The 14258-nt window shown below is 50.1% G+C and overlaps 1 protein-coding gene across 1 annotated transcript in view; it reads left to right on the top strand.

Moving 5' to 3' along the window:
* The first annotated feature begins 502 nt into the window (after nt 1–502).
* Nucleotides 503–14258, top strand: part of GALNT17 (polypeptide N-acetylgalactosaminyltransferase 17) — a 428829-nt gene continuing 415073 nt past the window's right edge. Inside the window, exon 1 of the mRNA XM_052661435.1 lies at nt 503–740. Within this exon, the coding sequence (XP_052517395.1) occupies nt 503–740 (238 nt within the window). The remainder of the gene's footprint in view (nt 741–14258) is intronic.

Below are 14258 nucleotides of genomic sequence, written 5' to 3' on the forward strand. Positions count from 1 at the left end.
ACTAGGGTAGTGGCTGTGCGGCCGGAGGCGCGGTGCGCTCCTCCGCGGGCGGGCGACGAACCCTGAGCCCGACACCTGCGCGCCGCTCCCGCCGCGGCGCCGGGGCAGCCCCGCCTGCCGGCCCCTGCGTCCTCAGCCCGGCTCCCGGCGGCCGGAGGTCCAGCGGCGAACCACTTGCTGGTGCAGAGGAGAGACACCCGGCCCCTCGCCGAGAAGCCGAGGCGACTGGTAGGGGCTGCGCGCCGAGGACCGAGTAGGCATCTTGGGGAGCACTTCTGCAGACCGAGGGCTTTCACGTGAGCCATCTCGCTCTCCCCGCGACCGCCCGGACCTCCTAACCGTCTCCGCTGCCCGAGCCTCCGCGCCGTGGGGCCGGGAGCGGCTGGTATCCTCGCCAGCCGTCCGGAGCGCTTGGCTCGCAAGCGCGGCCCCCGGCTGCCCCGCGCCTCGCCAAAGCCCGAAGGGGCGCGGGTCCGGGGCGAGGGCCGGCTGGGCGTGTTTGATGGCTTCACTGAGAAGAGTCAAAGTGCTGTTGGTGTTGAACTTGATCGCGGTGGCCGGCTTCGTGCTCTTCTTGGCCAAGTGCCGGCCCATCTCGGTGCGCAGCGGAGACTCCTTCCATGAGATTCGGCCGCGGGCCGAGGCCGCTAACCTTAGCGCGCACAGCTCCAGCCCCATCCAGGATGCGGTCCTGAAGCGCCTCTCGCTGCTCGAGGACATTGTCTACCGGCAACTAAACGGTAAGGACGCGCGCGGATGCCCACGGGGTTCAGCGTGGGCATCCGGTCCACCCCCCGGGGCCCTGCGCGCGGGGCGGGAGGCAGACCTCCTGGCTCCCGCGCGCTCCCTGTTACTCTTCCTGCCCCGTCTCGGCCAGGAGGCCGGGGCTGCTGGAAATAATCCCCGGCTTCTTTTCTGTGCTCCAGCTGTAAGTTTGCTTTTATCGTGGAAACACGTCAGCACAGCTGGCTCCAGGTCTCCGCGTGCAGGCATCACTACCTGGCCAGTTGGCCCCAAGTGCGGAAACTAGACGCGCGGCCGAATGGGACTGGAGGCGCAGGCGACTTAAGGGAGGAAATAGCTCTTACAGCTTAGCCTTTGGTGGGGTCGGACAGGGAGGGGCCACTGGCGGGCTTAAACGTCTGCAAAAGTCGAGGCCTTAGGTCTGGAGCTAACGCGCTTCGGTAGTGCGCTGACGGAATGTTATCTCTCTAGGAGGCAGCCTGTTCAGCTAGTAACGAGGACTCCTCCCTTCCCGGCGCTGCCTCGGTGAAGCTGCTATTAAAAACTTCCGGATCTCCGTCCCCACCCACCCCCCCACCCCCCCCCCCACCCCCCCCAGGATCTGTCCCAGCTAAAATGTTCTCACTGCTTCAGGAGGAGAGGGAGTCTTTTAACACCCTCTGGTCACATCTGGTCCAGGAGCTGATGGATCATTGGACATTTGTTGCCCCCAAGGTCAGAATATTACTCACTGGAGTATGGGCAGCTCTCCAGGGTCCACATGACTGGTATCCAAGGCAGATTCAAGGCTGCTATCTCCTTTCCTGAGCTTCTAACTCATGTTCTTATGGTAATTCCAGAGCTGTGTGTGCTAAGTCGCTTCAGTCCTGTCCAACTCTTTGCAACCCCATGGACTGTAACCCACTAGGCTCCTCTGTGCGTGGGATTATCCAGGCCAGAATACTGGAGTGGGTTGCCATGCCCTCCTCCTGAGGATCTTCCCAACGGAGGAATTGAACCTGTGTCTCTTATGTCTCCTGCATTGTCAGGCCGGTTCTTTACCACTAGAGCCACCCCAGCAGCTCCAGTTCCAGAGCTACTGATAGTCATAAAGATAGTGATTGTAATTATCTGTGAAGTTCTTACTGTGTGCCAGACACAGTGCCAAGAGGTTACAAGTGCATTATCTCATTGAGTGTTCACATCAGTCCAGCGTGGTTCTTTCCATTTCCCATATCAGAAATAAGACAAGAAGGCTTGGAGAGGTTAGTTAACCTGAGGTAAGTTGCCTGAGGTCCTGCTGCTGGTAAGTGGCAGAGTCTGGAGTCAGAACCCCATGTCTAGTTGACCAGAGAGCCTGTGTTTATAACAGCTTCCATCGAATGTCTCCTCCTAATTATAAGGAGTCTTTTACTTTGATGACGTTAGTAAGACCTGGCTTGGCTCAACCACTGTCCTCCCTGCAGTTGGAGCTAGAGACCAGCCCGGTGGCAGGCAGGGAGAAGGATATCTTCTTCCCACTTTCCAATGATCCCTTCTGGGTCCTTCCAGGTGGGATGGGGTCAGATTTGAAAGCATCCTCTGAAAGGACCCCTTGAGCTTCTTGATATCACTCAACAAGTATCCAGGGGAATCCTTGAACTTGTACCTGCAGTGGGATGCTACAATCCCACTGACCTCCAGCAGACAGCAGGGCCTGGCTGTAGGTGTGGACCAGCTGTAGGTGTTGTCTGCGGGGGTCTGGTGGGAGCTCTTCTCCTGTGTGTCCAAGAACCAAGGCACAAAATGAAACAAAAGCCTGCAATTCATTTCTGGAGGAACTGGGTGCTTATGGGATGGGCCTTATTACTTTACACAGATCCGGGCCATAGACTGATCCATAGGCCCCAAAAGAGTGCACAAGATATCTGGCTCCCTTAAGTGTCAGGCTATACCCAAGGACACAAGTCATTTCAGTTAGGTAACAGAATATGATATACACCCCATCAGTGCCCCAAATAGGAATAATAAAATGCTAAGTGGTATTCACTAAGAGCCACTGACACACTGGGGCTCGTTTGGTCTTTCCAGCAACACCAAGGAGTATTCCCTGGTGGCTCAGACCATAAAGAATCTGCCTGCAATGCAGGAGACCGGGGTTTGATCCCTGGGTTGGGAAGATCCCCTGGAGAAGGAAATGGCTACCCACTGCAGTATTCTGGCCTGGAGAATTCCATGTAGCCTGGTGGGCTACAGTCCATGGAGTTGCAAAGAGTTGGATACAACTGAGCAACTAACACTCCTCTTTAAGTAACTTGCTCATAATCACCCAAGTAGGGGGTGACAGAACAGGGAATTGAAGTTCTGACAGAACTGGGATAGTCTGGTTCCAGAATTGAGGTTCTCAGCTGCTTCACCGGCTTGTCTTAATCTTTTTCTTTTTTTAATGTGGACCATTTTTAATGGTCCAAACAATAAAGAATTTGTTACAATGCTCCTCCTGTTTTGTATTCTGGTTTTTTGGCTGCAAGGTATACGGGCGCTTAGCTCCCCGAACAGGGATCAAACCTGCACCCGTTGCATTGGAACGTGAAGTCTTAACCACTGGACTGCCAGGGAAGTCCCAATCTTAGGTGTGCCTCAGAGTCACAAAACTCCAGTACTTTGGCCACCTAATGTGAAGAACTGACTCATTGGAAAAGACCCTGATGCTGGGAAAGATTGAAGGTAGGAGGAGAAGGGGACAAGAGAGGATGAGATGGTTGGATGGCGTCACTGACTCTATGGAGATGAGTTTGAGTAAGCTCCAGGAGTTGGTGATGGACAGGGAAGCCTGGCGTGCTGCTGTCCATGGGGTCACAAGGAGTCGGACATGACTGACTGAACTAAACTGAACTGAGAGTCACATGGAGGGCCTTTTAAGATGTAGATTTCTAGGCCCCACCCACAGAGTCTCTGATTCAGTAGCTTTGGGGTGGGGGGCCCTGAGACTGTATTTTGGACAAGCCTGTGGCCTGAACCATGACCCAGAGCCCTCTGCTGCCTATGCCAGGCAGAGCGAAGAGGAAAACCCACTTGCCTGTTGGTGGGAATCAGAGTGAGGACTTTCGGAAAGCTGAGAGTTTGCTTCAGATGGACTGGGGTCCTGGCCTCTTTCCTTGTGTGCTCTTCTGCCCTGTAAGCAATTTCCCCATCCGGCGTGGGGATGACCACCACCACGGACTGGTTGCCTGGGTTAGAAAGAAGAGTTTTCTTGACTTGCAGCCTCTGAGGGGAAGCAGGCAGGAAGACTGGGGTTTGAACTTTTCCTGAACAAGCCAGGAATTCAAGCTGCAATTAGATAGATGTTGTCTTTCTGGCTGACAAGTGTCATTTGCAGTGACCTTCCCCCTCTCCACCCCACTCACAGTGCTCCATCCTCTGCCTGTGCATGTTTTGGGTACAGCGGGTCGCACCTGTTGGTTCTGTAGGCCTGCTGAGGTCTCCTGCTGCGGCGGGAGGGTGGGGAGATGGGACTTGGATTCCTGTGTCTACTTGTGCTGTGGCGTCTCCACTCCTTGCTACTGAAGGAGGATAAGGAGACCTAGACCTTGGTGCTCCTTACTGTTTGGGAATTAATGGAGGGCTTAAGAGAGCCAAGCATTGGGCGTACAGGAGGGGCCCAGCCCCTTGGCTACCAAGTGGGAGCTGGTGTTTTAATGATGTTCAGGTTTCTCAGATCTTTCCTGGGCACTGTTATGAAGTTCCAGCAGGAGACACAGCACAGCCATCTGTAGTGTCCTCTCACCCCGGAAACAGTTTTTTGGGTGTCCTGCAAGGGCCCCTCTGGGCTGGGGGCGCCATGGGTGATCCAGACTTGCTCATAACGGGCCTCTCTGCTAAAACTCGTAGTGCCTGTCTTTTTTTTTTTTTTTCAATTTTTTATTTTTTTACTTTACAATACTGTATTGGTTTTGCCATACATTGACATGAATCCGCCACAGGTGTATATGAGTTCCCAACCCTGAACCCCCCTCCCACCTCCCTCCCCATATCATCTCTCTGGGTCATCCCAGTGCACCAGCCCCAAGCATCCCGTATCCTGTATCGAACTAGACTAGCGATTCGCTTCTTACATGATAGTATACATGTTTCAATGCCATTCTCCCAAATCATCCCACCCTCTCCCTCTCCCACAGAATCCAAAAGTCTGTTCTATACATCTGTGTCTCTTTTGCTGTCTTGCATACAGGGTTATCATTACCATCTTTCTAAATTCCATATATATGTGTTAGTATACTGTATTGGTGTTTTTCTTTCTGGCTTACTTCACTCTGTATAATCAGCTCCAGTTTCATCCACCTCATTAGAACTGATTCAAATGTATTCTTTTTAATGGCCGAATAATACTCCATTGTGTATATGTACCACAGTTTTCTCATCCATTCGTCTGCTGATAATCATCTAGGTTGCTTCCATGTCCTGGCTATTATAAACAGTGCTGCGATGAACATTGGGGTACACGTGTCTCTTTCAATTCTGGTTTCCTCGGTGTGTATGCCCAGCAGTGGGATTGCTGGGTCATAAGGCAGTTCTATTTGCAGTTTTTAAAGGAATCTCCACACTGTTCTCCATAGTGGCTGTACTAGTTTGCATTCCCACCAACAGTGTCAGAGGGTTCCCTTTTCTCCACACCCTCTCCAGCATTTATTGCTTGTAGACTTTTGGATTGCAGCCATTCTGACTGGTGTGAAATGGTACCTCATTGTGGTCTTAATTTGCATTGTTCTGATAATGAGTGATGTTGAGCACCTTGTCATGTGTTTGTTAGCCATCCGTATGTCTTCTTTGGAGAAAGTGGTTGCACGCTGTTGTTGTTTTGTTTTTCTTAATGCAGGCTGAGAAGGACACTTTAAAGGGGATGTGGAAAAGCTGAAATGGAGGGAAAGCACACCGAGATGATTTTGTCCTCTCCCCTGCAGCCCCGCTCTGACATCTGCCCTTCCATCTTTACCATTGGGCACCCGCTGCTGCCCCCTTACTGCTGCTGTAGTGCCCTTTAACCCAAGCCCCAGCCTCTGTTCTCTCACCCTCCTTTTCGGGACTCTGGCTGTCTGCATGGAAAGCACTGCTTGCGAAGGGCCCAAGACCTTCCAGGAGTTGTGTGTTTCCTGAGGAACTGTGATCAAGCCTGGAGGCGGATAGTCAAGGCCGACCACTGTCAGCCCACGTTCCCACCCTGGCCCAGTGCTTCTGCCTCCTCCAGCCAGGCCAATCCACTTGCTGAAATAGCCCTGCATTTGTCTTAGGGCTTCATCTTCCGTGTTTCAGGTCCATTCTTTGAGAAGTGCTGGTTGTCCTGGTTTGCTCTCCTCACCTGCTTCCTACATTCATGTGTCCTTTAAAGCTTGACTCAAGGTCACTGCCTGGGGGCGGAAGGTTGTGCCAAGTCCCACCGTCTGAGCTCTTCCTGCGCCAGGTTGCTTGAAGCTTTCTTGCCCATGTCCATTGCACCCATTGCACTCTAGTGCCTCGGTGGCTTTACCTTTTGAGTTCAGAACTGGGCTACAGGCGTTTTGAGGACTTGGACCATGTTTTGAACTATTTAATACCGTGCCCATCCTTTGGCATCTCTCATAACACCCTGTATGTCATGTGGGCAAAAAGGTTTACTGGTTGATTAGTTGGATGGAAGCTAGTTTTAGGAGCTAAATGGTAACCATAGAGGACATAACCTTGACCCTGTAAAGACTGGATTATGTGGGGTGGATGTGGTTGGAGGAAGGAGTTGGAGAGACTTAGCTGGGGAGAGTGAGTGTGAGGTAGCCATCTTGCCTGCACCATCCTGAGGCCACCCCTCGTCCTTCACCAGACCCTGACTAAAGGGCGCTAGAACCTTCAGAGGAGCCTGGAAGTGAAGCAGTTGGCCAGGTTAAAGACCAGCACGGTTCAGTATGCTTTTTGTGAATGTGTGGTTTTATAACATGCTGGTTTTATGTTCCTTTTCTCTCTAGAGTAGAATTAATTCATATTTTATCATGGAAATTTTAGAAAATCCAAAACCATTATGCAGAAGAAAATAATATCGAGTTAATTTTTTTTTTAATGGTGGTTTTGTACTGACGTTAGGAAAACGGACGAAGGGACGGAGTTCCTGATAGAATTCCCATGTAACTCTGTACAGCGCTTTTGGCTGTCTGTCACCAGCTGAGGACGTTATTTGTTTTCTGTCATTTTAGAGCGGAGAAAGGTGAGAATTAGAGAATGCTGTGTGGCTTGGCCATGATGACACAGACAGTGAGGGGCAGAGCCAAGATTCCAGAATATCATGGTCCTTTTCCCAGGTTCAGCATCCCCCGATAGGTCAGGATGAAGGTGGTGGGCGGTCATGTGCCGCAGGCAAGCCCCGAGCTCTGGCTGGTGACCTCGTCCCTCATCCACGCCCTGGTTCAGGGACTCACAAGGGCACATGTGACTACTCCATCCGGTAAGCCTAGGGCCCTGCTGTCGTAAGAGGAAATGCAATCGATTGAGGTTAGGTTCCAAATTTAGACTTCAGAAGGATATTGAATAGAAGCAGGGTTGCTTGAAGAAATTGAAAACCTTTGCGGGCATGGAGAGAAGTCAGAATTACGCAGCCTGGTCCTGCCCCCAAGCCACACAGACAGATGAAGCTGGAGTCAGAGCTGCAGGAAACCGACACGTTCCCAAACAAGCCACCTGCAGCCCGCCCAGCCTGCCCTGTCAGCCAGGCCCATGAGGCGGAGAGAGTGGCGCAGAAGGACAGGGCAGAGGTGTGTTCTCTGGGCCTTTGAGGTGGCATTGGAAGGAGAGGGATCGTATACTGAAAGCATCTCTTCCTGGATGCCAGAGCTGACCCTGAGCTGTTTCTTCTTTCCTGGAATATATGTGGGCTCATATAGATGGTTGAGCTGGAGGGTACTAGCATTCCCAATGGGAAGGAGGTAAGGGGGAGAGAGCTGAGGGCACGTGTTCGCATTAAAATCACTCCTTGCAGGTGAGCCTCAGAAGGGTACCAGGGCAGTGTGAGTCATAGGAGCTGCATGTAGGCTTTCATCGGGGCTTCCAGGTGGCTCAGTGGTAGAGTCCACCCGCCAGTGCAGGAGATGCAGGTTCGATCCCTAAGTCAGGATCCTTGAATAGTGAAAGTATTTATCCCAGGTGGCTCAGTGGCAAAGAATCTGCCTGCAGTGCAGGAGATGTGGGTTCAATCCCTGGGTAGGAAAGATCCCCTGGGGAAGGAAATGATAACCTACTTTGTATTCTTGCTTGGGAAATCCCAAACAACAACAACAGGCTTTCATCAGGGCTCAGTGGCCAGCAGGGACCCGGGTGTGTGGAAGGCTGATCAGCAGAGCCAGGGGCTGGGCGCTGGAGGGAGGCTCACTTCTTTTACCTCCGACGGACTGATGACATCTGGTGGCTTCCAGAGAGATGGGAGGCCCGGTTCTTGGACAGCCTTGGGATACAGGCACATCTGTGTTGGCCAGTGTGTGTGCCGGGCACCCTGCCAGCAGGGGCAGCTGCCGCCTGCCCGGCCCAGAATAACTGAGGAGAGGCCACCAGCATCATTGTCGAGGAAGAACTCTGATGCCCTGACCTGTGCCGTGGCCAAATCTGGAGTGTCCTTTGTGGACAGGGAAAAGGCTCGGCAATTAGAGCCAAGAGTGACAATGGAGAGGTGGGGCGTGGGCACAGTGGAGCCCACATCTAATGGAGAAACACCTAAGGTCAGACACCTCTGAGTCTTTGAGAATATAATATTGGGAGAAAGGGTGTTCTCTTGGGCGGCAGACAGTCTGGCTTTGATGACTGGTTCTGTCACTTATTAACTGTGTGACCTACCTTGGGCAGACTTGTGGGCACAGCGGGTGAAGGAGAAGGGGACCGAATCGAGAGTAGCATTGACATGTATACACTATCGTGTGTAAAGTAGATGGTGACAGCGTCACCACCATTTCTCAGCTGTGAAATGGGGATGCTGTGAGTCAGGTTGAGCAGGGATTCACAATGAATCCGTGCCATGAGCCACGGTGCCCAATGTGTGGCAGCTGGGAGAAGGCTTATTTTTTTTTTAATTGGAGGATAATTGCTTAACCAGTGTTGTGTTGGTTTCTGCTGTACATCAGTGTCCATGCATGTGTGCTCACTCATGTCTGACTCTTTGTGACCCCACAGACTGAAGCCTGCCAGGCTCCTCTGTCCGTGGAATTTTTCAGGCAAGAATATTGGAGTGGGTTGCCATTTCCTCCTCTAGGGGATCTTCCTGTCTCGGGGGTTGAGCCCATGTCTCTTGTGTCTCCTGCATTGGCAAGCAGATTCTTTAGCACTGGAACACCTGGGAAGCCCTACAACGTGAATCAGCCATAAGTATACATATAGTCCCCGGTCCCGAGCCTTCCTCCCCCACCTTGGCCCCGTCCCACCCTTCTGTAATAGGTGGTCACAGCTGAGCTCCCTGTGCTGAACAGCAGCTTCCCACCAGCTATCTGTTTGACACACAAGAGTGTATATATGGCAATGCTACTGTCGATTTGTTCCCCCTCCTCCACCCGCTGTGTGCACAAGTCTGTTCTCCACACGTGCATCTCAATTTCTGCCCTGCAAATAGGCTCATCAGTACCACATGTGTTAATATGCGGTATTTGTTTTCCTCGTTGTGACTGACCTCACTCTGTATGACAGGCTCTAGGTTCACCCACTTCAGTTCAACTGACTCAGCTTCGTTCCTTTTAATGACTAATATTCCATTGTACATAGGTACCACAACTTCTTCATCCATTTACCTGGTGATGGACATCTAGGTTGCTTCGATGTTCTGGCTACTGTAAATAGTGTTGCAGTGAACATCGGGGTACATGTGTCTTTTTGAATGAATGCTCACTCTTTGAGGAAAGGAGCCTTTGCTTGCTTGTTCCTCATCATATGTCTGATGCTGAGAAGTCCCCTGGCCCATAATAGGTGCTCAGCAGATATATCTGGAACGGATGCATGAACAGTTGTGCTGGTCCTTGTTACCTGAGGTGTAAATCTCAAGATAGGGCAGGAAAGGTCTGTTTTGCTCTTAGGTTGCTTAAACTCTTTGAATCAACCTAGGATTCTTCACTTTTTCATGGTTTTGTCCGAGGCTGAATTCTGTTTCTCTCTTCCTTCTGTTTTCTTCTTCTCCATCTTCCACTTAAGTTATAGTAGTGGTGCCTTTGGATAATCGCTTTTGAGGCCTGGGAGAAGAAATGGTCGCCTGTATATATCAAATCCCATTGCACAAATGTTGGTCATTTCCATCTATTTGTGAGTACTTCCTCACTGCTGGGTGTGGATTAGCTGCGTGGATGCAGAGATGTAGATGGCACGCCCACCTAGACATCTGTGGTCCAGTTGGAAGGGTGGGTTTGTAGTTTCACCAGGTGTACATGAAGTTTTGGAGGTAGAATGAGTATGGCGGTGGTGAGACCTGACCTGGCCCTCAGTAGGTGCTTGACCAAGCAGTGTTGAACTTGAAGGTGAGGACTTCAAAGTTTTAACACATAGACCAGAGGACCCAGGTAGTGAGACCGCTTGGGGGCCTGTCACAGAAGGTGGTCAGGCAGGGCGATTGACATGGGGAATGAGTAGAGGCAGAGATGAGTGAGGGGACAGAAGGAAGGCCGTGTGACCTTCATTGGCCACGTGGAGCTTGTTTAGAGGACCGAATGGAGGCTCAACCCTGCCAGGCTTCAGCCTCTGGCCGAGTTAGAGGTAATTCTGTAGATGTGGGGACCTATTGGATGAAGTGGTCACTGTAGTGATGACGTAAGGCGATCGATGTGTTGGGATTTAATGTGCACTCAAATAGGTGGGAAAGTGAGTTAGAATCCAACAATAGGTAGAAAGTTCTGGTGTTGCCGGCCCAGCCATGACTCTGGTTCAGGACTCAATGAGCCCTCTGAGCCTCAGTGATTCCAGGTGCCCTTCCCCTCTGACCCCTCTCCTTGGCCACATCCTGAGTTGGCCCTTTGGAAAATCAGAATCAGCCCTTGGCACTCTGAGCTGCCTGCTCCCCAGGAGCTCCCCAACTCCACGAGTCCACGGAGGTGTACTCAGTCATTCAGCCACGCCCCAGTTTCAGCCTTTCCTCTGGTTCCAGCCTTTCACATTGGCCTGGACGGGAATTCTCCTCCCAGCTCCTCCGGGATCCTCGCCTCTGTGCCCTGTGCTTCATCCGTCTCGCGGTCCCTAGTCCCGGATTGGCTGATTCCCAAGGAAAGGCCCACGCAGGCAGGCGTTGGTGCCCTCACCATGCCCTCTGCAGTCTTAGGTTGGCCCTGAGCTTGCCCAGCACCTGCTGGTAGGTCTTCCTTTCTGTTCCCCATTTGTTTCTGAGTCACAGAGGAAGCAGGAGTGGACTGGAGGGATTCTGCGGTGGCGATGGATGGGCAGCGTTCTCTGCTCCAAACCCGTCTCCTCCCGCCCCTCCCCTGCTGCTGCTCTTGGGTGACCCAGAAGCCTGTCTGTTCCAGCTGCTGCGGCAGCAGCCCCCTGCCTGGAGGCGCTAGCCCAGCAGTGGCTGTTGTAGCCACAGTCCCTACAGATCTGCCTTCCGAGGCCACCACCGGGCATCTGGGTCCTCCTGCATTTCATGGATTCAGCTGGAGTGCCCTGTCACAGAAGACCTGCTTCCTGTGCCGAGGGGACCAAATGATGGAACTCAGAAAATCAATTGGGGATGCCGGCTCCCCACAGGGTGGCCCTTGACGGGGGAATAGGAGCACCCCATCAGCTGGGAAGGCATTTCTGAATTCTGGGTAGCACTTGAAAAAAAATGCAGGACTCACTTGGTTGAAAGACCTTCCTCTGCTTTTGTTATGACACCTCGCAGGTCTTTAGACTGCTTGACTTGTCGATGACAATTGGCTTAGCCACTGATAGAGAAGTTTTCCCTTTTAATAATGTCCCTGTCATGGCTAACTGCAGAGCCTCAGCCTTGCCATGCATGAGTAATAAACTGCCGCCGTAATTACAGGCGGTCACAGCCAGACGCCAGCACAGGAGCTTGCTGACAGTTAACAGGGAGCAGGGTTCCAGAAGAGCCTCCTTCCAGCCCTGCCTCTGACACAATGGCTAATCGTGTGATTACTGTTTACTGAGGGCTGTCTCATGGCTACCCGTGGCTTGTTAGGCACTGTACTTTGCTGCCGGAAAGAGTGTGAATAACAGTTAGGAGACTGGGGATCTACTTCTCTGTATTTCTAGGGACCAAAGTGTCAATAAGAGCGGCATGACTTTAGGGGACTACCCTGGTGGTCCAGTGGCTAAGAATCCCCACTCCCGATGCCGGGGTTCCATCCCTGGTCAGGGAACTGAAAGTTTGCATGCTCCAACTAGAGCTCCTGCATGCTGTAACTAAGAACTGGCACAGCCAAATAAAGAAAATACTTTTTAACAAAGAGCTACGTGACTTTAGGGTCTTTCGACTTTCAGATTTTGAATAATACTCCCCTCCTCCCACCCCATCCTATTAAAATCTCACGCATCCTCTAAGAACCAATTCAGATGTCCTTTATTCCTTGAAACCTTCCCTGCCACCTTGTCAGAATTAGTTGTCCCTTCTTCTGGGCTCTTGTGGTACTCTGTGTGGGTCTACCTTTAGCTGTTGTTTATCTCTGCCTTGCATTAGAATGAATCATTTACATGGCAACAGTTTGCAAGGGAATAGGTTTTATTCATTAACATTTTCTATTTTTATTTTTTTATTGAGTTACAGTTGATGTATAATATAAGTTACAGATGTACAACATAATGATTCACAGTTTATAAGGGTCATACTTCAGTTTTAGTTATTATAAAACGTTGGGTATATGCCTTGTGTTGTGCAATATATACTTGTAACTTATTTATTTTATACAATAGTTTGTATTTCTTAATCTCCTACCCCTATCTTCCCCCTCCCCCATTCCGTGTCCCCACTGGTAACCACTCATTTGTTCTCTATGTCTGTGAGTCTGTTTCTTTTTTGTTATATTCACTAGTTTGTTTTATATTTTAGATTCCACATATAGGCGATATTCTACAGTACTTGTCTTTCTCTTTCTGACTTATTTCACTAAGCCTAATACCCTGCTGGTTCATCTATGTTGTTGCAAATGGGAAAGTTTCATTATTTTTATGGCTGAATAGTATTCCACTGTATATTTTAAAAGCCTTCTCTATGTCATTTAGAAATTAATTCATCAGCAAGTAACTTGTTTTCACTTAACAATTCCAGAAGTAGTAGTAACCAGCACTGGTCTGGAACTGTGAAGTCATCATGATGACATTATAATGTCATAATTCATTATATTTTCTCGGTCATTTCTTCATGGTTACAAGATGGCTGCAGTAGTTCCAGTCATTGCATCTTTGTATAAGGTAGGGCGTACTGTGCCACTGGTCACATCTCCTATTGTTTAATCAGGGAAGAAAATCTTTTCCAGAAGTCTTCCTGCTAAGCTCATGTGGTCCAGAGAATGACCACATGGCCAACCTTACTTCAAGAGAATAGTTGCTTTTCAGAGAAAGTAAGTATGGTGGAGGCAAAAGAGGAGGAGAGAAGGAATGGTGTTTGCATTGTGAAACTGTGGTATCTGCCATCTCTACACTCCCAATATCTTTTCAGCAAATAGTAAAATAAAGTAAGACTCTATGCTGTCTAGAAATTCAATAAACTAAAATATTAAGTCCTTGGGCATTCTGGTTAACTTGGATTTGATCTGAAGACATCTCATAGATTGAAACTACCGTGTACAACCACATTTTGTCAGTGCTGAGATGCACATTTTTACATTTCTGAAATTGAGATTCCCTTTATGATCAGTAGTGTGTCACAGTTTAATTGGCTGCACTTTTCTCTTTTCTGGGTACATAAAAATGGTGTCGCTGACGACTGAAGGCATGTTAGATTTGATGAAATATAATATATGATCTTTGTAAACATACATGTTGTACCATATGCTGTGTTTTCATTGAACATCTAATACATATCCTAGGGATTCCCTGGTGGCTCAGTAGTAAAGAATCCACCTGCCAATGCAGGAGATGCAGGTTCTATTCCAGGTTTGGGAAGACCCCCTGCAGGAGGAAATGGTAACCCACTCCGGTATTCTTGCTGGAAAAAGCCCATGGACGGAGGAGCCTGGCAGGCTACAGTCTTTAGGGTCACAAAGAGTGCTCGTGACTGAGCACGTGCACACCTGATACATATCCAGTGTTGTGTGTTGCTTAAGTCCACATCAAACCTGTGCACATTATTATACCCATTTGACAGTTGAGGAAGCTGAAACTCAGAAAGCATTTGTCCAGAGACAACCACCAGCTGCTTTTATCTGTTTTTGTTGGTGAAGTTGGCACTTTCTGACTTCCAGGTGTGGGACTTGGTCCCAAGTAGCATTGGTGGCTGGTCCAGGAATTGCCAAGGGAGGCATGGGGATGCATTTCAGGAAGGCAGCAGGGACCCTGGCTTCCCTTATTTTTAGCAGCTACTGGTGTGTATAAAGTTGTAAAGCTGTTAATTCTAGAGCTTTGAATTATGCTGTGTGAGC

Source organism: Budorcas taxicolor, chromosome 2 (assembly GCF_023091745.1).
Source record: "Budorcas taxicolor isolate Tak-1 chromosome 2, Takin1.1, whole genome shotgun sequence".
Lineage (NCBI taxonomy): Eukaryota > Metazoa > Chordata > Mammalia > Artiodactyla > Bovidae > Budorcas > Budorcas taxicolor.